This window comes from Mytilus edulis, chromosome 8 (genome assembly GCF_963676685.1).
Source record: "Mytilus edulis chromosome 8, xbMytEdul2.2, whole genome shotgun sequence".
Taxonomy (NCBI): Eukaryota; Metazoa; Mollusca; class Bivalvia; order Mytilida; family Mytilidae; genus Mytilus; species Mytilus edulis.
The window spans coordinates 7,457,064-7,484,888 of NC_092351.1; the positions used below are offsets into that span (position 1 = coordinate 7,457,064).

At 31.1% G+C, this 27,825-nt stretch overlaps 1 protein-coding gene across 1 annotated transcript; it reads left to right on the forward strand.

Moving 5' to 3' along the window:
- The first annotated feature begins 224 nt into the window (after window positions 1–224).
- LOC139484711 (uncharacterized) lies at window positions 225–27,825 on the forward strand. Its single transcript, XM_071268586.1, has 5 exons — window positions 225–302; window positions 735–1,374; window positions 3,159–3,272; window positions 19,357–19,387; window positions 26,907–27,825. Exons 2-5 carry the CDS (start codon window positions 736–738, stop codon window positions 27,722–27,724), a joined length of 1,602 nt encoding a protein of 533 aa, XP_071124687.1. The 5' UTR covers window positions 225–302; window position 735; the 3' UTR covers window positions 27,725–27,825.

Consider the following 27,825-nt stretch of genomic DNA (forward strand, 5'->3'; position numbering starts at 1 on the left):
AGTCCGTAGATCAAAATATGTCCGATCTGCCTATGTTTGGATATAACAAGTCAATACGATCGTTTTAAAGTCAACTTCGTCTACCTCACACAATCTTGTAAGGCACTATAGATTGTAAAGTATTCTATTTTTGATTTAAATAAAGTTTAGATATAAACACTGGTAAAACCCCGATGACATGTGATTTGAATTCTAAATATAGTATAGGGTATTTCCAAATAGAAGTTAACAAGGCCACTTCTTCCTGTCCATTGTGTCTACTTAAAAAATGTAATATATTGACCAGAAACAGATCGACTCAGGTTGGTAAAAAATTCAGATACCTCATATTTCTATCATTTGTACCTTTTTTAAACTCCAATTTTACTGTATTTAAAATTGAAAGCCCTCTGAATATCAGTGCAGCAAACATAAAAATAGAATACACTCATAGTTGAAAAAGGACAAAATATTTATTTTCTACTGCATATGATTTCTACATCTAAAATTCCCTTGTTTAATTCAAGATTTTTTACAAATTTTCCGTCCATACATAATACGCATTGTAATGACTTGTATTATGGTATATTCACTTCTTTTTCTTATTTTACGATTGACTAAAACGACTGTAGACGTTACTTCATTAATTGTTCTGTTAACTTATGTAGGAGATTTATACACCACTTTTCAGAGAGAGGCCTCCAAATGATAGTATTGTCTTACTAGTATGTCATTCTTGTTTTTATTTATTCTAGAATGGACAGAGATGATCAAAGACGTTACTTTATAGTTGGTTCTGTTATAATGGAGATTGTAACACCAGTTTTCAGACAGAGACTAGAGACAGACTACAAAAGTAAAGGGTTAGGATGTCTACAGGATTTCATCAACAGTAAACCAGTCGTACACATCCTGTTTCATCTCAGATATCGAAATATAAAGTGTTGTGCAGATAGTACCAACTGTAGGAACCGCGGGACCCTACCATTAAACTACAGTCAATGGGATTTACTGTACACAGAGAATCCAGGACCACCCAACCAACCAAACCATCTCTGTCACTGCTTGTATACAACTAATAATGTAAAATTAGATGATCTTGACATCACCTTGGCTAGTTTGATTTTATTAAACTGCTGCAATCTGACACCGAATGAAGAGACATTGATAAAAGAACTACGGAAATTTAAGAACAACTATCTTAGTCACAACACGAAAGGTGCCATAACTGAAAAAGAGTTCCAAACACTATGGAAAGACCTTACAACATATGTCCTTCAACTTGACCCCAGTAAACAAGATGATTTTATAAGGATAAAAAACAGACCATTGGACGAATCGTTGTGCAACAAATATTATGTTTGTCTCCTAGACATTCACAAAAAGCTTGAAGATGTAAGCACTATTTTACTATCAAATACATATTACTGACCAAACCATACCACATGTACGGAAAGGCAGCGTATTCAAATTCAAATTCCAAACTACAAGCTCCTATTTCTGATTCTTATTATATAAATATTTATATATGTCAGAGTCAAATCCATGTCCTTTCCTCGTATCTCTGTTCCGTGGTGTCATGACAGTCAAATATGTGACCCTTTGTTTATTTTTATCCCTCTCCTTGATAAAGTACATTTTCAGTTGAAATGTGAAGTGAGTTTAAAAAGACACATATATAATGCGTAGGGGAAATTACCTTAAACTGACCATTTCGTAACAACATAATATTAAAATACACTGTAAGACAGTATATTATTTATATGTAAGGATCAATTGGAAAAGTCTGTACTCATCAAGTGGAACAAAGCACACAAGTCAGTTTTCCAAAGCACACATAAAAATATAAAAAAAGCTACATACATCTATTTTACCGTTTGACCTTTAATACCAATATAACAATGGATTAGTTTTAATTGACTTCCTAGCACAAACAGATTTTTATAACAATTAGTGATTTTTTTTTAACAAATAACATATTTTTCCAAAAGCGGATTTGCACATATTCATAAACAAGTATATATCTACAAATTATGGACAACAACTGTGAAATATTATATCGGCACCCTAGCCATTCTTTTGTAGTTTTATTGTTAACAAACATTACAACTAATTTTCAAAACATGTGCGATTTTCAAGTTTTCATCTCCAGAATTAATTAGCGAATTTTCGCACATCATAATATGCAACAAAAATATGTTATGCACAACAACTGTGCCAATTCCAACCAACTCCTATCCAAACTTTTGCCGTTTTAGCTGTTCAAACCCAGACAGACAGACACAGTAAAAATACGGGGCTCCTGAATGTTGATGCAGGGTCCTGAATACCATACCACATTACAAAATGTGGAATCATTAAAGCTGAGTACATCATATTATGAGGAGGAAACCTCACAACACATGTCTTTTACTAGTTCTCAGTAAACAAGATGAGATAACTTCATTAAACTGATGATTACATCATTGGAAAATTTGATGTGCAATCAACATGTTTTGCCTACATGCCATTCAACTAGACCTTATCGAGTTATTCATATTCTGTAATTTGTCTATAGTATGTTAAGAAATGATATGTCTTGTATGGACTCGGGAATTGAAGGATAATTTATTTCTCAATTTGTAAGTGTTTGATATTTTCACACTTTTCTTAAAGCTTATTAAATATTGACATATCATATAGACATGGCTTTTGCTGAGGTATGTATGCTGATTTGTAGGTATCGTCTGCTTTTATGCGTGCATTTCTGACTTCAAGGGTCAGCACAATCATGTTTGGCATGGTCAAACTAGTTTTCTTAGAATGGACTTTTTTGTGAACTTCAAAGGGATAACCAATAATGTAGCACTCAGAAAAATGCTTGATACAACAAAACCGTATTTGATCTGAATTTAAGATAACAAATTCGATATGTTGAAATGTTACAATCACATTCACATGTTGCCTGATTGTGAAAAGATGGAACTAGAACCGAAACTGTAATATAAGTCATCATAATACATTTATGTACCAAAAGTCAAATGTGCAGCTATTATGAAAATTATTGACACCAGTTTGTTTCGACCACATAGTTGCAGAGACATTAAAATGCACGCTATACTAAATGTTGCATTACCAAAATTGAAAACGTGATTTATAATCATTACTTGAAAAGAAAATGTCTTCTTTTTTTTTTTTAGATTGACACCAGTATACAAAACATAAGGATAACCACTTCAGACATTCGTTCCACTTCAACAGAAATTCTGAGTACAATGAATATCAACAGTATTGAGTTAAATGCTAAACTGGAGGTATGAATAAGAATAAGAATAAGAATAAGAATAAGAATTTTATTAGTCTAAAATCCAAACAATAGGATTGTTACTAAATACACAATAAAAACAAACAAACAGACAGTGGCACATTAATTACAAAACGATAGTCATTAAACACTACAAACATGTAGCATTGAAAGAAAAACAAAAACATAGATTATTAGTATTAATTATAATACTGTTTTTGACAGCATGCCTCCTCTTTAAAATTATCAATAAAAATATTATGCTTATGTTACAAAAAATACGTTATAATATATATAACATTATAAGTTAAGCCATCAATTACACAGTTCATATATTGACATTATAATTGTTTCTCTCATTATACATTTCACTTATGTAGTTAACAATGATAAGTAGGAAAATATAAAATCAAATTTGTTTTCTTCACTCATTGAATTAAAACAGGGGACAATACTAGATATTTCATCAAACATTTTGATCCTAGTTTTATTAATTTCTGAACATGTTATGATAAAATGAAATTCATCTTCCACCTCTTTATGGCATAAAGGACATATTCTATTTTCTAAAGCTGTTTTGTTGTATCTACCACGTTCAACAGCCAGCATACTATTACTTATTCTTATTTTAGCATAATTTTTTATAACATTTTTATCTAAATTCAATAAAAGGTACTTTTCTAGTTCATACTTTACTTTAAATTTTCTGTAGGTTCTTAGTTTATTTCCATTTATTGAATTATCATCATTAAAGAGACAATTTCTCCAAAATATAATGTAATTTTCATTGAGCTTCTTCACGACGGCTAAAAGTAATCTTTTTTTAGAGAAGGTACATTGATTTTCCCAAACATGAGTGAAATTCAATTTTGAAAGTAGCATTTTAACTTTTGAAGCAAATCCATCATTTAACTGCTTGTTAGCTTTATAAACATTATATAATAATGACTCATTTTCATTTGACTTTAAAATATGTAACCAAAATCCTACAGAAGACTTAAGGGCCTGTATACCGAATACGAATACGAATACTTTATTTCTCATAAAACTACAATTACATAGCTATAGAGAACATACATAAATATAACTATAAGGTACAATTTTTACAAGCATGTGTGAACAATACAATGAAATTAACTTGGAGGACTGACTTTCACATTTATAACTTTGATAAATTTACATAGTTTTTCTAATATTACAATATTACATGAATTAAACAGTTGATCAAACTTATAGATATTAGGGTTAGACCAGCAGTATGTAGGTAAAAATTTCTTTCTTTCAAACATAAAAGATCCACAATTCATAATATAATGGTACTCGTCACCAATGTCGTTTGAGTCACAGAGACAGCAGATTCTGTCTTCTCTCGGTAAACCCTGCCACCTTCCAGACTCAATCGGCAAGTGGTGACTACCACATCTATATTTGCATAATGTATAAATGAATTTGTGAGGTAAAACAGAAAAATATTTTTCCAATTGAAAATTATTTTTAAAAATACGATAGCATAAAGTTTTAGGTGATTCTGCAACAAATGCAAAGCATTCTTGCTGAAACTGATCTTTGAGTTTTTGCTCAATGCATTTTGACACCCATTTGTCAGCAAACTGTGCATTCCATATATTGGACATACCACAATTATCAAAAATATTTTTAATATATGATATCCACTTAGTGTCTATTCCGTAATCATTATAATATAAAAATACAAGTTTATATAATACAGCACAAATTTTACTTTCTTTTCCATTAAGAAGTCTACTCCAGAAATTAATCATTCGCAGTTTTACAGACACAGTAATAGGGTATCTGCCAAGTTCTGCATACACTATGAAATTTGGAGTAGACTGTTTTAAATGTAAAATCATTTTGCAAAATTGTAAATGTACACGTTCAAGTATATCTATATTTTCAAAACCCCATATTTCTGATCCATATATCAATATTGGTAAAACCATTTTGTCAAATAAATCAAGTTGACATTCTATTGACAAATTGTTTTGTCTACCTTTTTTTAAAACACTATACATAGCTTTTGTGGCTTGTTCCTTTAAATATTTTTTATTTGACAAAAAGGATCCACTTCTAGAAAATAATATACCTAAATATTTGTATTCTTTTACAATTTCAATGTCGTTACAATTAACTGTAAACTTGAGATTTGCTGGCATTCTGCCACTCGAAAAGATCAAAACTTTAGTTTTATTTGTATTGATTTTCATTTTCCATTCTTCACAATATTCGTAAAATGTATTTAACATGTATTGTATTTCTGTGCTATTTTCTGCTAATAAAACAGTATCATCTGCATATAAAAGTAAAAATAATTTCAAAAATACTGTCAGCTCATTTTCGATTTCTTGTGATATAGATTTTAAGCCTATTATGTTTTTCTTTTCAAAAAAAGTTTGAAGATCATTTAAAAATATAGAAAACAAAGCAGGTGAAAGATTTTCCCCTTGCCGCACCCCCATCTCACAAGGAAAGAAATCAGATTTTTTACCCTGATGTATAATACGCGATTTGGCATAATCATACATACTCTGAATAACACGAAAAAATTTCCCATTTACTTCATTCTGCAATAACTTGAACAGAAGTAAGTTTCGCTGTAGAGAGTCAAACGCTTTTTCAAAGTCGATAAAAGCACAGTGTAACTTTTTCTTTCCCAATTTTAATAATTCAAATAAAATATGTATAGTAAAAATATGTTCAGTCGTAGAATAATTCCTTCTGAAACCTGCTTGGTTTTCATTTAGTATACATAATTCATCAAGATAATTACATAATCTTGTGTTCAATATTGAGGTAAAAAGTTTACCCAGAGTAGACAATAACGTTATAGGCCTATAGTTTTGTGGATCATTTTCAGAGCCTTTGTTTTTAAACAATGGAATTACATTTCCTATTAACCATGCCTCAGGCAACAATCCTGTGTCAAAAATAAGATTAAATAAACACACATAAACATCAATAAAAAATTCAATAGACGAGCATATATACTCATTTACAATAAGATCATCCCCAGGTGTCTTATTATTTTTCAGGCTTTTTATTGCCTTCAATATTTCATTTTTTGTAATACAAGCATTAAGAAATACATTTGATGAATTTTCGTTTACATCATTTTCTAAAATATACCGATCATTTGTTTCTTTATTTTTATTCAGATCCTTAAAAAAAGAAAACAAATCTTCAATATTAATATCATTTTTTTTCTTTCGTCTACCTCTATTAATAATTTTCCAAAATTCTTTCGGGTTTTTTGTTCGCATCTTTTTCATTTTTGAACGCAAATCAACGTTAAATGATCTAATATTTTTATCCATAGTTTTTTTATATAGAGTCTCACTACGTCTCAAACGTTCCTTGAATATACGTGAACCATATCGTTTATATAACCTTTTTGATTTTCTAAACGCCCTCCTTTCCCGGCGGCATTCTGTGTTAACCAATCACGGTGATTTTGTTTCCCTCCCGTGTAATCAAATCCATAAGTTTTCTGTACGAACTCCCCAAATGTATTTCTAGCAGAATTGAGTAAAACATCTCTTATTTCATTTACAATTTCATCAATAGTATTTTTATCAACATTTTGAACATTTTCAGTTTTTGTCATAATAAAAGATAACAATTGAGATATACTTTCTTTGTCAAGATTTTCTTTATATTCATTAACTTGATCATGATTCCATTTTCCAATATATGTATTATTTTCACCAGATTCTACATTTATATTTACATTTGATTGCTTAGTATTACTACAATTGAGTACTAATTCGAGTGGACAATGGATATCAGAATATAAACTGCTAAATGGTAGAACATCAAAATTTTCTACTAAATACAATACATCTGCAGTACTTATTGCATAATCTACGACACTGGTATTCTTGCTCGTATGTTTACCTACTTCATCATTTCCTATCCGACCATTCATTATATACATGTTGTTATTCTTACAAAATTGTATAAGTTTTCTACCATATGTGTTTACATTTAAATCAGTACTGTGTCGTTTTCTTTGAATACCCAATTTATCTAAGATATCAACATTACTAAATTCATTAATATCAATTAAATTCTGTGCTAAAAAATCATCTGTGTCTACTAGATCATTAAAGTCTTGTAAACTCGCTGTTCTACTATTAAAATCGCATAGAAGACAAATATACTTGTTTGTTCTTTGTAAATCAAAAAATTCTAATACCAATAGGGTACATTCCCAATTCAGCTAATACAGCTGTATTTACTGCCTTTGAATTAACATTTAGAAGACCTTTCACAAATTTGATTTGGAGTTTTACTGATTCCATAGATAAATATTGAGATTCAAGAGTTTTGTTGTTCTTCACAATATTATAATAGCGACCATATCTCACTACAATACAGTAATATTGGGCTAACACAAGAATTAATATGGGAAAAAACATCCATTTTATCTGAGTAGAGTATTTTTTTAATACAAAACAATGCCTTAGAAGCTTTTTTACATAGAAGATTTACAGCATTAGTGAAAATTCCTGATGGCTTGAATAGTATACCTAAATATTTATATTCTGTGCAACATTCAATTACTTCATTATTCAATACAAACTTGTCTTTATTAAGTTTTTTACCACTTTTATTAAATATCATTGTTTTTGTCTTGTCAAGATTGACAGTCAAGTTCCATTTTTCACAATAAGTATTTAACTTGTTTAGACAATTTTGTAAACCTTCTGAGGATTCTGATATTAATACTAAGTCATCAGCATATACAAGACTAGACAATGTTATGTCATGTAATGCTACAGGATCACATGTGTTATCAAACATTGATGTTAAATCATTTATATAAAAAGAAAATAAGGTAGGACTTAGAATGCAGCCTTGTTTTACTCCAACTGTGGAAGGGAACATATTAGTAATGCCTTCAGTGACTTTAACTGCAAATTAAACTTCTTTGTACATATCTTTTAGAATATTAAAGAATGGTCCAGTTATGTTATATTCAGCAAGTTTGTGCAACAGAGCCTCTCTATTTATAGTGTCAAAAGCTTTTTTAAAATCAATAAAACATGCATATATTCTTTTGTTTGATTTAAAAGCCTTATCAATAATAGTTTTTAAAGTAAGAATGTGATCACTAGTTCTGCATCCTTTTTTGAATCCAATCTGTTCACGACAGATAATATTATTATTTTCTGAATACTTTTCTAAACGGTTATACAAAACTCTTGAGAAAAATTTTCCTAAGCAGCTAGAAAGTGCTATACCTCTGTAGTTTGAGGGGTTATTAAAACACCCTCCTTTGAATACTGGTTTAATGTAATTTTCTCTCCATTTAGAAGGATATATGCCAGTAAAAAGAATTAAGTTAAATAATTTTACATACATGTTGACGTTCATAGTACAAGATATTTTCAACATTTCATTTGTGAGTCCATCAGAACCACATGATTTCTTATTTTTCAAGGCTTTCAGAGCAAGAAGCACTTCCTCTGCAGTTATCCTAACATTTAAATTTTTGTTGCAATTATTCAAAAATTTATCATCAGTGCATGATTTGAAATCAGAATTTTTGTCATGGGTAGTATTCATTAGATTTTTGAAGTATTCAAACCATTCTTTAGCTTGAATGTTTGAACTAGGATCATTCAATTCTTTTTTCTTTAAGGTTTTAACAGTTTTCCAAAACTCATCTGAAGAATTATTTGATTCCAAAATTTTTGTCAGCATTTTATTTCTAAATTGTCTATAGTTTTTCCTTATTAATTTATTAAGTACCTTTTATTTTGGACATAACTTCTAATCTTAGTTGCTTATTCCATGGTTCTTTACACAATTTCCTAGTATGGTGTTTTAAAGCTCTAAATTGTGCTTCACATTCATTAGTATAGTAGGGTTTTTTTACTTTTCGGAATTTACTTTTGTTATTCCTAAACGTGGATCGTTTTGGGCCAAGAAAAGCAGCATTATACAATAAAGATGATATGTTAGAAACATTTTCATTAATTTTTTCTTCTACACTGGACAAGTTATTTTGAACAGGAATTTCTGCTAAGCTTTCTATTTCAGAAATAACTGGTTGGAAGTCAGTTTTTAATAAGTTTAATTTAAATGTATTTTCATATTCATTACTCCATTGTATGCACTTTAAAGGAGTTTTTAAGTTTTCTGGGGGTTGCCTATTTATTTGAGACATGATATTTACTGTTATTGGACAATGATCTGATACTGTTGGGTCAAATTTATTTATTGAAAAATTTATGATACTTGGCAGAAATGCACAACTCTATTAATTGTTTACCATAACTGTTGGTGTTTTGTGATATCTCAGTACTTCTTGATTTAAGCACAGCATCTGCTATGTAATTTATAGGTAAAAAATCATCTAGGTTGTCATCAATTTCATTTGTAATATAATCAGACTCACTGACATTGATATGGGCATTCAAATCTCCAATTAAAGCAATATTACCCTCTAAAGAAAATTTGGTAATATCTTGCTCTAGTTTTTCAAATATTTGTTTATCACAATTAGTTCGCATAGTGTATGATGAGTTACAGGGCGGTATATACATGGAGCAGATGAATAGATTTTTCTCAAAGCCAAAATAATTTTTGTCAAGTTTAAACCACATCATGTCACTCATTGTTTTATCAATTAATTTAACACCTTGCAAAATTTCCCTTTTAATAAAAGTGGCTAAACCACCCCATACTCTATTAGTTTTAGACTGTCTGCAGTTAGTAAAACATTTGTACCCATTATAAAATAAAATATCCTTTGAGGAGGCATGTGTCTCTGATAAACATACAATATCAGATGTCATTATATTACTAAAATTTTCATCATCTAGTTTACATATCCTGTCTCCACTTAATTTTCTAAATAAACCATTAACATTCCATGAAGTAATTGATACATTTCTTGACACTTTAATACACATATTTTTTAGTTATAAAACAAACAAACAAACATCATGAACAAGGATAGGATTCTCATTAACCTAATTAGCTAATGCAATTAGCAAATGTATAATTCTTTTAAAATTGTATCAATTGTTCATTGTTGTACCACAATGACATATATTTTGTTATAGTTATTAATTAGAACTGTTTTATTCATAATAAAATTTCAAATTAAAGCTTTTAAAATAAACAGCTAGAGTTATCCCTCTTTACCTAGCAAATAGATTAATGACTAAGAGAGAAAACCAAAAATATGAAATAAATACTAAGAAATCTAGAATTTACATCTTTTTAATTCTTCTATCTATGTAAAAGGAAAATGGGACTTTAAAGTATTTTTTCCCTTACTTATAGTACACAAGACCCTCTGGCCAAAATCAACATGTATATATTCACAAGTTTCTTAAATTTAAAAGGAAAAAACATTCTTTTTAACAATAACTATTATGATTGTCTTCACACTTTTTGTGCAATGATTAAAAATTTAATGACATTTAAATACATTTGCAAATGCAGATGCAATACTGGTCGCTAAGTCAGAAATCTGACTTTGGCTAAGGTCTCTATCCATTTCATGTCTGTATGATTGGTTGTATTGAGATGTACTGTTGTCATAATTTCTGTAGTAGTTAACTTCTCCATCAGTATTGTATGAATTGTCGTAATCAAATTATTTTCTTATACTATCATTTCTGTAATGGCCAAGTCCTGTCTTATCATCTTGAGTATACCAATTATTGTTATACAATGGTCTCCTAGTGTTATCACCCTTGTATTGGTGACTTTTGTTGTAGCCTGTATTACGGTATGTGATATACCTGTACCAAGTCAGCAATATGACAGTTGTTGTCCATTCGTTTGATATGCTTTATCTTTTGATTTCACCATTTGATTAGGGTCTTTCTTTTATGAATTGTCCTCTGAGTTCAGTATTGTTGTTATTTTACCTTTTTGGTACAGCAATTATTACAGAAAAAGGCAAATTAAATTCTGTGCTGATTAGCAATTTGTTCAGCCTTTGTTAATGCTACAATGTTGAATTCAGATTAAACAGATCTGCCTTCTTTTTGGATGACTTGAATGATACTCTTTTTCTTAATTCAGTAATGAACATAGTTGATATATATATATAAATCATTTTAAAGAACATTTTACTCTTAAAAGCAATTATAAAAACCCTATTTCTCGTATCAAATATAAACAGATAAAGCTGCTAATAATATCATTATTGTTTGACGTGAATTTTACATCGAGGTTCTGCCAAAGGAAATCGCAAATTCACCAACATTCCAACTGACTCCATTTGCGGAAAACGACCTCTGTAACAAATTTTAGCTACTTCTTTACAAGCAGAACCATATACAATGAATGTCCCATCAATGCACTGGCTTCCGAAGCTATACAAAACACCTTACACATACAGATTTATTTCGTCTCTAAGCCATTGTTCCACTACTAAATTATCTATTCTATTTACTAGTACACTTCGTACAATATCAAAAACCTGATAATAAATTGTTCAAATAAGGCTTTTGAAAATAGAGGAATTATTTACTTTTGGAGTGTCAAATATTCGTTGAAAGTACTTGATAAATTGCATGCATATATTGGTAATTTTGAATCTGTTCAAAGTTTTGATTTTGTTACCCTATTTACCACTTTGCCTTAATTTATATAAAGAAGAAAAATCACACATCGAATTAAATGGGCATTTAAAAAGTCAGAATGCGAATACATATGTTCAAACTCTTTTAGGTCATTTTATTACAACAAACAAAAGAACTATGTCAATTAATTGGACATGCTTTGATTCTATATCTGCCCTTAAATTTGTACTAGATAACTTTTTTCTTCGCTTTTGAGATTCCGTATATCGTCAAGTTATCAGAATTCCAATGGGAATTAACTATGCATCACTTATAACGGACCTGTTTTTGTTATTGTTATGAGTTACAATATATGACTAAAATCAGCAAAGACTCAAGAAAACAACAATTGATACAAAAAATTAACAATACTTTTAGATATTTGGATGATATATTAGCTCTCAATAATGACGATTTCAGTATGTATACTTAAGAAATTTATCGTGTTGGACTAACTTTAAATAAAGCTAATACTAACAATGACCACTGCCTTTTCCTCGATCTTAATATATATATATATATCATTAACGGGAAGCTTAATACAAGAAATTGTGATAAAAGAGCTGATTTTTTTTCCTATTGTTAATTATCTATTTTAAGATGGTAACGTTCCCTTGTCACCATCTTATGGTGTTTATATATCTCAACTTGTTCGAATCGCTCGTGTATGTAACAACGTATTAGATTTAGCGAGAGAAATCTACGTATAACTGAAAATTATTACACCAGGGTTTTCGTTATCACAAACTAGTCAAAACCTTTACTAAATTTTATCGTCGGTACAAGGACATCATTCCTAAATAAAACTCAACATTTGGAGGTTCAGGTAGTTCACATCAAATCTTTTATGGTAATATTCTTTACAAAGCACAAAAATGTCAGTATTCACCTCAAAAGCTAGCAAAACCTTTAAATAGACTTATTAAGAAGGGAAATAGTTACGACACTGTTGTCAGGTCATTAAAGATTGCATATTTTGGCTTTAATATTGATTCACTTATAGGGTCTTTGCATCGGAATTAAACATATTTATTCTAAAACCAGTTGTTGGCATGACACGGGTTATGTTCTTCTCATATATTTTATGATGGTATAATACTGAATCCAACGTGAGGGATTGTGCTTGATATTCATATGATGAAAACATAATCTTTCAATCAGTTTAATTGAGATCTGGAGCTGGCATATCAGTTACTGCTAGTTGTCCTTTGTTAATTTATGTATTATTGTCATTTTGTTTAGTTTCATTTGTTACCTATTCTGACATCTGACTCGGACTTCTCTTAAACTGAGTTTTACTTGGCGTATTGTTGTGAGTTTGGTTTTTTTTCTACATTGGCTACAGGTATAGGGGGAGGGTTGAGATATCAAAAAATATGTTTTAGATTTATCTAAGGTGATTCAAAATACCATTATATTCTCTTTTGTGTTTCTTTATTTTAAAAACTTAAGTTGATATAGTTGCTCAAGCTTGTAAAGAGGAAACAAAAGGACTGAAGTTTGACTGCTTTACTTCCGATAATGGTTATTATCTTATATTCAATGAAGTGTTATGTGAAATTTTCAATGTAGTACTACTTGACCAAATAAACTGAACAATATGTTATCCTTTGCAAAGCCCAGGAGGAAATGGGTTGGGGTGAGGCGCACTGTCTATATAGTACATGGTGATAGGACGTGCATCTGGAATAGGTCACATTCCCAAACTTGAAAATATTGGAATAAGTTTGGGAAAACTAGAAGAAATTTACGATAAGGTCAATCAAATTTCATAACTTGTATATGAAAATCCTGTAACTATCTTTGTGTTTTGTGTTTCCCATCTTTTGACACTTTGGTATCCCATACTTCCTACACACCAAACACAAACCAAACCAATATGGAAAATGATTTTTATCCACGCAATAAACTAAAAGGTATACATTTATAAAAATCTCAATTGTATGAAAAGGTTGTAGTAACAGGATTCCTACAGCATCACCTATCAATTAAGCATTATGTGTTATGGCTGTGATTTCCCCTCTTTTGACACTTTGGTATCCCATACTTCAAACACACCAATCACAAACCCAACCCAAAATGAAAACGATTTTTTTTTTTTTTTTTTTTTAACTACATAATAATTTTATTCATCAAATATTGCTTGTTACATAAACCATCAAGATTCCAAGCTTCTCTTGACGTACCCTGTTACAATCCACTGACTACCCAGGGAATAGTCAGCTGATTAAATTAATTGACATACATTTTTTACAAATCTCTATATTAACAAGTTAAAAATATTATTCATTGACTATGTGTCTTTTTATTGAAAGTAACATTGGACTTATTGCCTTATGTCCATTAAGATTGGTATCTACTCTCTTTGTGTATTCGTTAATAAACATTTTGAATACGTCTATGTTTTTTGTTTTCTGTTCAGATACATAGTACGACTTGTATATTGAAAAACTAATAATTGTAATCAAAAAATTTATCGGGTAATACTTGCTGTCTGTAATTTTGTATCCAAATATCATGTGTTGTAATTTTATTGAAAAATGTAAATTACTCTTTTTTAAAAGTTCGTTAAATTGTTGCCAAAATCTTGTTAAATAAGAGCAATTGAAAAAATAATGAGCATAGTCTTCTTCTAAGTTACAAAAATTGCAAAGACTGTTATTAGCTATTTTCCATTGTAATAAATGCTTTTTGGTTGGTACAATAAACTGTAGTAGTTTCCATCTGTATATTTTTAATTTATTAATAAAGTTATATAATGAATTCATATTTGATTCTTCTTGCAATGGTAAAATATTGAGCCATCTGTTTATCCCTATTGACGTTTCTTTTTTACTATTCACTAGAGAGTCATATAACATTTTATTTGAAAAAAATGTAGTCTCAAAATAACGATCTTTCCATATGATCTTATTTCTCTGGATATTTACTTTACTTTGGACAGAATTTTCTTGTTTAACTATGTCAATCCAATTTTGTGGAATGGATTGTTTCAATTTATGAAATTCAGCAATCCAGTTTACTTTACACTTTAATTTGTTCAAAATATAATTTTCTGATAGTGACATAGTGTCATCTAGAATGTCATTCAAGTATATTATATCACTTTTAATCCAGTTTTCAAATATAATTGGTTTCTTATGAAATGCAATAAATTTATTTCCCCAAATTGTTTGTTTTCTTATACCAGCATATGTCACTGCTTGTTTTGTTTGCCCACCCCCAGTCAAAATCCAGGACTTTATTACTTCTCTATAAAATTCTGGAACACGTTTAAAATATTCTAAATGTTTTATATCATTTAAATTCATATTAAATATAACTAAAATATTATTAGACACTTTTAAATATTTAAAAGGTATTAGCTTCCAGTTGGAAAATTTACCATTAACTAGTCTATATACCCATGATGCTTTAAGCGCTATAAAATAACTTTTAAAATCGACCATTTGTAGGCCTCCTTTTTCATAAGGAAGTGTTATCAGGTTTCTTTTTACTTTGTCTGGCTTCCCATCCCAAATATATTTAAAGCTTCTTGTTTCTATTTCTTTAAGATAGTTTTCAGGTGTTAAGCAGACACTTCCCAAAAACGTAAATAACGGCAAAATTAATGCTTTAATAATTAGTATTTTCCCTAAAATTGAAAGATTCCTTTTTTCCCATGTCTTGAATAATTTCATCATTTTCTCTATTTTACAATTCCAATTTAATTTTCCGCATTCATCTTTATCATGTCCAAAAAACACCCCTAATGCTTTAATGGGTTTATCTCCCCAATTAATCCCCGCAATTTTATCTTTACATGATTTCAATTTCCCGATCCACAATCCTTCTGTTTTATTTCTATTTACCAATAGTCCTGAAAATGAGCCAAAAATTTCGATTATATTCATTGCAGATATTACATCGTTTTTATCTTTACAAAATAATGTTGTGTCATCTGCTAGTTGTGAAATTTTAATGCTGTGACTTTTCCCATCTAACTTAATAGTGATTCCTTTTACTTCGTTGCTGTTCCTTAACTTAAGAGCCATAATTTCAACAGCCAAAACAAACTATAATGCTGATAAAGGACAGCCTTGCCGGATTCCCCGTGAATTTTTGAAAATTTCTGATACCCACCCATTGTTCATAACACATGTTTGAACATCTGTATACATAGTTTTAACCCACTTAATGAATGATTCATTAAACCCAAAATGTTTTAAAGTTCCAAGCATAAAATCCCATTCTAAAGAATCAAATGCTTTTGTAAAATCCACAAAAACAAGTGCTCCCTCTATTTTGTATGTTTCTGAGTAGTCTATTACATCTTGGATTTGCCTCAGATTAAACCCAATGAATCTATTTTTAACATAACCGGTTTGATCCTCATTTATAATTTTTGGAAGTACCTTTTTTAAACGTTGCGCAAGAACATATGACAAAATTTTAAAATCTATATTAAGAAGTGATATTGGACGATAGTTTTCTAAAAGTAATGGATCCCCCTTTTTAAATATCAAAGTTAATATACTAGTACGTTGTGAATATGAAAGACTGTTTCTGTCGTATCCAGTATTTAATACATTTACCAATAGTGATTTAAGTTTATTCCAAAAACATCTATACTGAAAATTCTACCGTAAGTCCATCAAGACCTGGAGATTTATTTAATTTCATTTTAAAGATACCATATGTGCATTCCTCTACTGTAATCTTCCCATCGCATATTAGTTTGTCATTTTCATCAACGGTACATTCTAATTTTGTATCGGTGATATATTTTTCTGTTAAATCTTTATTTAAACCTTTTTTGTTATACAAGTTTTCATAATAATCTTTTATTTTGTTTAAAAGTTTCTCTTGATCCGAAATTATTTCCCCATTATCTCCCATTAGCTTACTTATAGATTTTTTAACTTGTCTTTTTTTTTCTAACCCAAGGAAGTAAGAATTATTTTTTTCACCAAACTCTACCCATTTTTCCCTAGATCTCACTTGAGCTCCCTTCGCTTTTTCTTCATATATCTTATTTAGCTCTTCTTCAGTACCATTAATTTCTTTTTCTATATTATCGTCATCTATATTTATCTCATCTCTTAATTTTATTATTTCTTCTAATTCTTTTTCCAGAGTATATCTCCGTCCCTTGGTTAACTTTGCTTTATTTTTACAATAGTTTGTGGTTACTTCCCTTACCGCGATTTTAAATCCATCCCATAATAGCCTACAATCTAATGATTCCTTTTCAAAATTATATTTATCAATCAAAGTATTAATCAGTTCTTGGTAATCTTTATCTTGCAAAATTGAATTGTTAATTTTCCAATACCCATTGCCCCTTTCTGATACCCCTGGCTTAAATTTTAGAAATACGCTTTGGTGGTCAGTAGACCGAATAACAGCTGGTTTGATTTTACAAAATTCTACCAGTGGTAAAAAATCTGACCCAATAAAAATCATGTCAATTCGACTAGCTTGTGACTTATCTCTTCTTCTCCACGTGAATTGCTGTTTATTTTCATGTAAGTTTCTCCATATATCTGTTAGTTTGTTCGATTTAATCAAGTTTTTTAAACCATGTACAGGTTGAGTAAATTTACATGGACGTATAGATTTTCTATCAATTGGTTTTATTGTCTCGTTAAAATCGCCCCCAAGTATTGCTATTCCTAGACCGTGTTCCTTTAAATTATCGCTGACTTTTTTAAAGAAAGAATTTCGTGATGTTTTACAGTTAGGTGCATATACATTAATAAATGTAAAAATTGAGTTATTCATTTGCACATTGATAAGCACCAATCTTCCGTCCCTATCAATAAATTTATTAATTAGTTCGTAGCTTAATGATTTTTTAATGATTTTTTAATTAATATAGCTACACCCCTACTAGCCGTAGTACCATGACTACAAAACGCATCATATGCTGTTTTATTATTTATATCCGATTTTTATCCGCGCAATATATGAAAAGATATACATTTATAAAATCTAAATTATATCAAAAGGGTGGAGTAACAAAATCCCTGCGGCACCACCTATCAATTAAGCATTGAAGTGATCCCCCTTGAGAGCGTAGGAAATATTTACTTAGTCTTTAGTTTTATATGTTGTGTCTTGTGTACTTTTGTCTGTTTGTCGTTTTCTTTGTTAGCCATGGCGTTGTTAGTTTATTTTCGATCTATGAGTTTGACTGTCCCTCTGGTTTCTTTCGCCCCTCTTTTCGAAAGATATAAACATTTAACTAAAATTTAACTAACATATTTTAATAACACGTTTTCCTTGGAACCGAACATATAATTGCGTTATAACTGTAAACGAGACATTTTTTCCTTTCATTCAGATATAACACATTTAAATCACGTCAAATGGATATCCCCAAAAATAGACTAACTTGCTGTTCGGTGTGAGCCAAGGCGCCGTGCTGAAGGTCGTACCTTGACCTGTACTAGTTTACTTTCATAAGTTGTTACTTGGATGGAGAGTTGTCTTATTGGCACTCATACCACATCTTCCTATATCTATAAACAGTAAAATTGATAGCCATAAAGACAAATAATCACGTTGTTGAGATGATAAATAACGTCAGTATCCAGAATCTATACTACAAGGCCTTCGCGTATAATTTGGGAAATATTTATCAACAAGGTCTTGGTACCTTCCGATGATTTTTTTTTAGAAAAAGTACGAGACGTTCTTTGACACATCAACTTTTGCTCAGAGACCGGTGACGTTTTACAAAGTTTGAGTAGCAGCTGCAAGCTCTAAAATTCCAAATGATTTCAGAAGTTTATATCGCATAGCCTAATTAATTAACACAATGTATGCACATTGTTTGTGTTTTTCGTGCAAACCGTTAAGACAAAAAATTATCATTTGAAAAAAAGTGGATATTGCATATTGATAACATAAATATTTCTATAGAAACGTACATCAATAAAAGTTTTTTTTCATGCTGTACATGTATAACTAAGAATTTCGATTTTAGAAAAATGTATGAGCTAGATATTTTGAAAAATGGATCTTCCTGCACTAATTTCAGCTATATGACGTATAATTGATATCACGTGGGATTGATTGATTGATTGATTGTTGGTTGCTTAACGTGCAGTGGCAAATATTTCATGCATATTCAGGACGAGAACAAGTTCACAATAAATACAATAGGTGATATCACGTGGGATGATGCTTATTTCATCTCGGTTTCTGACATACTTTTGTGTATCACGCTTTGCTTAATAATAACATTGATAATAAATATATTTCGAATATTTGCAAATTTTCAAATAATTTGTTTATTTACCCAATTTATTCGACAATAAAACCAGGGAGGATCACATTTTTAACACTGATGATTTCTATTCAATCGTTGATGTTCCGTAATCATTATACGCTTCATTTTTTATTAGAATGACATTGCTATTAAATTTAATAGACAAGCACTGTCTTGAATAATCAGTAAAACGTTTCATAATTTCATTTCTCATATTTTAATATTTTTTGTAGGAGCTAATAAGAATTCAAACCAATACACACGGTAAGTTTCTCATTTTTGGTAATACCTCATTTGGTTTATTCAATTTTGCCTATTTAAACTTTTTTTTAAATTTTAAATGTTTGATTTTGAGCGTTCTAGATCAACCTTCTAGATTAAGGCTGCAATGGTTGATCTATGTACAAAAAGCAAAAGGAGATAGCTCGCATTGCATCAGCAGGGATTACCGTGTACTGCTATGATTTTATCACCCACTATGCAAATCAACTCTCAAACAAAATATCCTAGTCGGGGAAAGATACACTCGGTAAAATTACAAATAAGACATTAAACTGGTATCTAAGACATTTTAGACTGTAGAAATATGTCATGACTAAGTTGAAACACCAACAATTCGGAATAAATAAACTCATCAAAGATACTAGGATTGAAATTTTATATATACAATGGCAATCAATTTGTGAAGTTGAAAGTTGAATTCAGTATTAACTACATACCTGCCAAGTTCAAACAAACGCAAATATAATCTTAGTTTGCCGACAGCCCGTCATGCTCGATGGACGCCAGACTGTATTATAAATGTTCACAAATATTATTATCATCATTATTACAATGCATATGTAATTCACCATCATACAATTCCTATGTATATATTACCGTAAATACAATAAAGATATCAACGTATATACATGTACATCAAAACAGAAAGTTGAGTGTTCACTCGTTGCACGACAGATAGAAAGTGACCCTATGCTTTATTACCAGAAAGTATACCCATTGGTCACTATATGTGACCCTATTATATGTTCATACTAGTCGTACTACCCGTACCCGTCAATACAATATTTTCCCGCTATACATAAACGAAACGCTGGAAATATCAGATTATTACATGGCATTTTTCATATCGCATGTATTATCAGCCCTAGGTTCAATATCAGCCCAAGGAGCCGCATGGCTCGAGGGCTGATATTGACCGAGGGCTGATAATACATGCGATATGAAAAATGACATGTTATGATCTTTTTATCATATGCTTCAACAGTAGAGAAAAATGACAGATTCATATCTTGATCCTTTTGCGTGGTTCCCGAAGTTTAAAAAGTAAAAAGGTGCACGGCAGTCGGGCCCAAAATTTGATACATTCAATATGAAATCTTTCTATCATATGCCTCAACAGAGAAGGAGAAAAAAAAATTTAATATGGACGAATCGGCAAAAAAATAATTCAACAATATATATAATGATCATTGTTTGGAAAAGTCAACTTTTTAAAGAAAGTTTCTAAATTATGTTTCAGAAAAAACCTAAAAAATGCATTTATTAATTTTTTTTTCTTTTTCTTTTTTTATTATTTTAAACAATATACTTTCCAGCATTCAAATAATTGTTTTGTACACTATTTTGTAATGTCTTTCACTGAAAACGTAGCATTGAGATGTATTTTCCGGAATTGGCCGATTATTACCGGAATGCCATGTGATAACGTTACGGAAAGGCATGTGATAACAATCGAAGCATGTGATTAACTTTTCATATCAGCCCGCTATATAAGAACCAATTCGAAAAATATGGAATTTACGTCAACTTAATGCTATTATTATACGGTAAAATTTATATGTTATTTAGTCTAAGTATATGATAAACACAAGTATTAACTACTTACTCGTGCCAAATATAAACAAACGCAAACATAATATTAGTTTCTCGACAGCCCGTCATGCTCGATAGAAAAACACAAATAACGGGGTATCAGGAAAAGGGTACCATGACGTTACAGTCCCAGTGTTTGTGACACTTTAAGTCTCTTTTCAATGAAGTCCAAAATATAATTATATTTACTTTTCTTTGTCTTTTTAAGCATCTACTATCGTTAGCAACATGATTTGCGGCTGCAGTTGCCCCACTAGAACGAAAAGAATGTAAACATAAATTTAAATTCCCAGAGACTGATTTAAGTCTAGAATTTTTTATCTCTCTAGCTGACGTGTAACAAAGCTTTTCATTTTTGTAAATTAATTTACAAGTACAAGTAATATAGTAATAGTCAAATCCCTTACAACTAACAAATCTTCTGAATCTGATTAGTTTTCACAAAGTTGTATCAACATATCAGTAGTAACTGGTTCTTTTTTAGTAAAAGTTTTGTAAGCAGTACGTTTTGCAGCTACTTGTTTGGATGAAACAAATGGGTTTTCTGTAGGATCGTCCAAAGCATTGATTCCGTACTTAGAATTGTCAATTGGGTGAAAAGTCGATCCTTGATCAAACAAATGAGTAAAATAAAGTGCAATATAAATAGGTTGGGCTGGCAAAGCAGCCAAACATAGCTTAGTTATATGCTGTTCCCAACGCCTAAATGCGTAAATATAAGATTTAAAAGTAATGTCACTTCTGCTTCCTAGCAGTAACTTGCACATCTTAGGATAAAGTTGATACAAAGGACTGTCTTTTGTAACTCCACTCTCCACAACAGCTGCTCATTAATCTTTAAACCTATTGTAAATATAAAAATAACAAAATCTAATTTTTATTTTCAATGCAACAAGTCTAATTTTATTTGATGTTTTACCCAATAGACCATTTTGGCCTCTTCCTTTCTTGATCAATTTGTATCCATGTAAAAATTTGTAATCAACTTAATTTTGCGTCGTGTGTTAACACACACCAGTACGGTGCTGATCTCCACTCCGGTACAACTAAAGAACCTTCACAACGTTCTATTGTCAATTTATTAATAACCTTTGTAATTATTGAAAGAGGAGGAACTAGCCAATTGTTTTCATTTTTCAGTTCTGTTTAAAAGCATCTTTGCCTGTTGTACCTTTGCAGTAAAACTTAGAATTTTTTTTTAATTTTTTTTTTTTAACGATAACAAATATTTTATTCAATCATTTCCTGTTATATAAATACCTAAGTAGCCCAGGTTGCATACTAAGGGGCCCCTGTTTTTTAACATCCTCACTTGACCAGGAAAAATATCAAATGAGTTTATACAATAGTTTTACATACATAATTATATTTAAATAACCATTACAATTGATTTTCCCACCTGATAGGATCACTGTATAACATCACTATCGTATATCCGGTTCACTGAACAAAACATTAGAATTAAACACTTAGCATTGTGTGTTGTAATCGCATGCAAAACGGTCACATGTGAAAATACCCCATAAATGAATGAAATATTCAAAAACCAATTACTGAATACCACAGTCATTACAATCTGACTGTCTACTTAATTTATCAGCTTAAGTATTTCATTCTCTAGGAATCCAGTCAGTGACACATGGCATGTCAGTTGCATATTTACTACATGTATCGTGTACAGACATACAAAAAATGTAGCTTTCACTTGTAAATAGGGGTTTTTACTTCCTACTTTAAGGATATGTGATACATTTCTGTTATCTGTGTATATTTGAACTGATTTACCCTCTATTATCCTACTGACAGAGTTCTCAAAAACCCTTTCTACCGCCTCTAACTCTCTCCAAGTTGAACTATATTTCGTTTCAGAAATTGACAAACTACCAAACATATTTTGTTCATCCGATTCATCTGTCGAATCAAAGGTCAAATGACCACCATAGGCTTCAAACCAATTATTCAATATCACCAAATAATTCCAACTGGCTTTTGCTAAAATGCAAACGAACTTCATCTCCAAAAACTAATTGTGCAGAATAATTTGACCTACTATAGAAGCTAAAAATCGAAGATTCACCAAAAAGTTCATATTGCATCGTATTTTCGAAAAAAAAATGTTTAAGCAGTCCTTCAATTTTACGACTCGTTTACCATTTAATTGTATTAGACCTTCGATCAAATTCAAATCAAAACCGAGCCAAATTTTTGTGCCGGTTCCCAAATACATTTTTCGTGTACTATAACAAAACCAAAACTTTCAAGATCGGACTTGATCTTTTCACTTGCTTTTCAATACTCTGAAGAGGTTTTACCTCCACCTAGACCATCATCTAGATACATAACTATTGTAAAACCGTCGTTTCTCCAATACCTTACAAGTTCTCTCATGACTTTGGAAAAAATGAATCCACTTGTTAACAGTCCAAAAGGTAATAAATTAAACACATAGTACTTATTTTCCAACTTAAAACATAAATATATTTCCACATGATGATAGGCACTCTTAAATCAAAGGAAAAACAGAAGTCACCTTCATGAAAGGTTTTGTCGAGCTGTGCTAGCATCTTCATATTTATAACGAAATTTGAAAAAATGCGGATTAATGTGTCTTGCATCAAGAACTAATCGAAATTTGTCACCTTTGTTTCCTGCCACTGTTAATGGATTAACAACATATGTAAATAATAAACCTCGCTTATGCATTTTTTCTATAATAACTTGTTAATTTCCCCTAAAATAAATCGAGGATTATCCTTCGCTGACCTTTTGTTTTCAAATTCAACCTTACCTGGTATTACCATAAACGGTATTTTATATACGTTTTTACTTCATCTAAAATATATTCATTTTGCACCTATTGATAACCATTTTGTAATGTGATTTCATAATCTACCTGCCGGTGATGTAATGTTTACATTTGAGATGTCAATTTCATTGTTTTGGTTGTTCATTTCATAACAAAGAGGTTGTTTCAAAACATTTTTTTTGTATGTATATTGGCTATTACTGTTATTAATATCAATCAGAAAAACAGTACTTATATTATCACTTTGTCGACTCTGACTTGCGTTTCTTGTCACCTCTGGACACTCTCTCCTCCAGTGACCCGTCTTGTTGCAGTTAAAGCATTTCCCTGTTCTGTCGATGTGGGATGTTCTAGTGGGAATAGTATACGGAGCCGGTGAACATGAAGCTGGTTTCCTTTTTAACTTTTCTTTCTTTATTTTCGCCTCCGCTCTAGATTGGGCTTTATACATTCTTTTCTCGTCCTCTGAATTTTCGGCTTACGGATAAGCGGTATATTCTGCTACAATTTGTCAACTTGCTTCTGATGAGTCTGCTAGTTTTATTAATTTCTGTCTGTCTCTAATTAAAACCATACCTTCCGTAATCTTGTCTTTAACCGACTCGATATTATCCTTTGTGTGATGTTCATGATTTAGCTCTTTGTTCGCTTCCTTGAACTTCAGCAAAACTTTACTGTTATGTTTGTGTTGTTCCTTGTTCCCCTTTTTCTTAAACTTATAGTTATCGGACAGTGTCTCGTGTAGCTTTGCCATTTGGAATTCCGCTAATGCCTTCTGAGTAGACTAGAAATTCTTGTTTAAACATTCCAGGCGGTTATCTTGAAGAGTGGTCATGCTGTCCAATATTGTTGTCTGCGTGTTCTGAAAGGCGGATCGAATTTCGGCGTGTTCACTCGTTGCACGACAGCTAGAAAGTGACCCTATGCTTTTTTACCAGAAAGTATGCCCATTGGTCACTATGTGTGACCCTATTATATATTCATACGACCCGTACCCGTGAATACAATATTTTACCGCTATATTTAAAGGAAACGCGGGAAAACACAATTATTATTGTCATATATTCTAGTTTGAAGTCGTCCATCAGTGTCAATATCAAAGAAAAAATCAGAAGGCCAATTGTCTACTTCGGAAGTGTTGACTTAAGTCATTCAGTAAATCCTGAATAGCGCATCGCACGCACGCATTTGATATAAAAAAAATTCATATAAATACAACAATAAAAAACAGTACTCCTCTACTTTGTACTTTATTTCTTTTTTTTTAATTCGAGTGTCACTGAGTCTTTTGAAGATGAAACCCGTGTCTGGTTACAAAATTATGAGCCTGGTATCTTTGATGAATTATTATACATGTTTTCTCATCTCTTATTCCTCTGCGTAGTGCGGTTGGTGCATACATAACAGTTGCCACTAATACTGCGACGAGGGGTTCATGCAATTCCATCATGGTAATATGTCTCTTCTTAATAGATTACTTTCAAGTTATGTCCTTCACCGGAAAAATACACGTCAATTGTGAACGACTGTATGAAGTCATTTACCAGATAGAGAGGATTCCTGGATAACTGGACGATAAACGTTCATCAAACGTCTTAGTGATCGTCATTGTGGCGGATAAACTAGAAATAATGTTTGTATGCACTTAATCACAATCATCCAATGGCAGCAGTGCTGAGCGTTAATTATAAGAATTTAATTTGCCGAGTAATTCGTGCAATATAGCATGATATTTTTCGAACCACTCGCTAAATAGACCACTTTCGAGTTCATCCGTCACCGGAAAAAACTCGTCAATTATACGCGCCTTTATGACGTCATTTACCAGATAGAGGGGGTCACCTGTATCCCTGCACTATTTACGTTCATCAAGCGTCTTAGTGATCTTAATTGTGCAGGATAAACAAGAAATAATGGTTGTGCTGTAGGTACTTAATGACAATTCCCTAATGACAGCAATGCTGATTGTCAATTTTGAGAATTCAATTTGCCGAATAATTCGTACAATATAGAATTATAGTTTTCCAACCACTCGCTCAACGTGGGAACAGAAGTGACGACGCCCCTAAACGCACAAATGACGTTCACTAAAACCAGAGTTTTTGACGGAAATGCATCGAACTCGAAAGTTGTCTATTAAAACATGGGAACGGAAGTGACTATTCCCCTAAACGCACGGATGATATCGATGTTCACTAAAACCAAAGTTTTGGACAAATGCATCGAACTTGGAAGTTATCTGTTGATTTAAACGACTTAAACTTTATCAGTAAATTACTGTTGCCTTAATTCAGTAATGTTTATATCATCTTCAACTTATTTCTTATATACTAAACAAACATCAGAGAATATTATGAAATGTAAACCAGCAATTTGTTCATTTTTCCTTTGATCTTACTGCCTGATATTTTTAAGATTGTTGAAAGGACTTTATACTCGAAAGTTTAAGGCAATGACATCATGTATAAGTGCAGCAACGTGACGTGCATCAGTTCAACCGCTTCAATTTATCAATTAAATGAATGCAACTTAATTCATACAACTAACCAAACGTTTTGTACGCGTTACACTTGTTCTACTTATTATATAATTTTACGTTAGTCTCAACCAAAAAAAAAACATAGTTAAGAGAAATAGCCGATAAAAAGAATAATGGCATTTTAGGTTTATACTGACTTTATCAGCTCAAGTATGAGATCGCCCTTGTGGGCTCGCCTGAATTATTCTTGCTTTTTACCAAGAACTAGAATGACATAATAAATATTTTATATGTCTTCTATGCTTAGTGTAAGCTACTGCAATATCACTCCGATATCAAACAACTCATTAACATTTTTGCAGATATTTGATTTCGTGGTTTTGCCAAAGTCTGCTCACATTCACATAGAAAATTTATAATTCGTTGATCAGTGGAATTCGAGAATCTCGAGTAACCTCCAAATCAACGAAATTAGTTTCCAACAAATACTAATGAATCCACAGTAATCCGTGAATTTTAAAGTAAGACTACTGTTATGTTATTCAGTATTTTTTCGAACGAGTGTTTTTGGTTGAATACATCTTAACATCCCAATAATGAAACTTATTCTTCTTATGTTTTAGCTGAGCAGGTGCAACCAGATACGCCATACCTACTAGGACAGTCGATCGCCACACTACGCCATGAGAGAGACATACAATTGAAAGTTGAAGATGACTGGAGAGCAGAAGTGTCAGATTTAGTGGTTATGGATGATGGTAGAATGGTCATATGCTTACCTTTTCTGTCCAAATTATTGATCTGCAACACAGTTGGACCTTCGACAGACAGTATATATGTCCTGGATGAACCATTGCGTGCTACAGCAGTCAACAACTTTATAGTAGCTGTTACGCTAATTTGCAGTAACCATATAGAGGTGTATGACATAAACAATCAATTCAAACTTAAATCAATATCAGTACCGAAAATGATTAAGTGGAGTGATATTACAATTTCAAACCAGAAGTTAGTTGTAAGTGGTCAGGATTGCTTAGTAGTTATAGATTATCAAACAGGAGAGGTGGTACAGACACTAAAGACTGATTGTTGTCCTGTCAGATTACAAGCTTCTGGTGACAGAATATTCTACCTTAGCAACAACAATTTCGAAAACAACAAGAAGCTATACCAATACAGTTTTACTGACGACCGTCATCAAACCCTAGCATTACCCTCCCCGCCTATAATGATAACAGCACAAGAAGATGGCAGTCTTTACATTTTGTGCAGGGAAGGATTTATACATCATCTGACAGTTGACTGTAAACTGCTTATAACAGTGATCAAGGAAGGACTAGAATCGTTAGATTCTTTTGTCGATTTGCATTATAATTGCAAACAAAGAAAACTAGTTATTAGTTCCCACAATTCAAAAATAAAAATCTTCCGTGAAATGTAATCCAAATTAAAGTGAAGCGTTAACCTTTTACCCTATATTCCATGTAAATATTATAAATATCATGTAAAAAGCCTGTTCTTAATTAAGTTATAATAACAGAA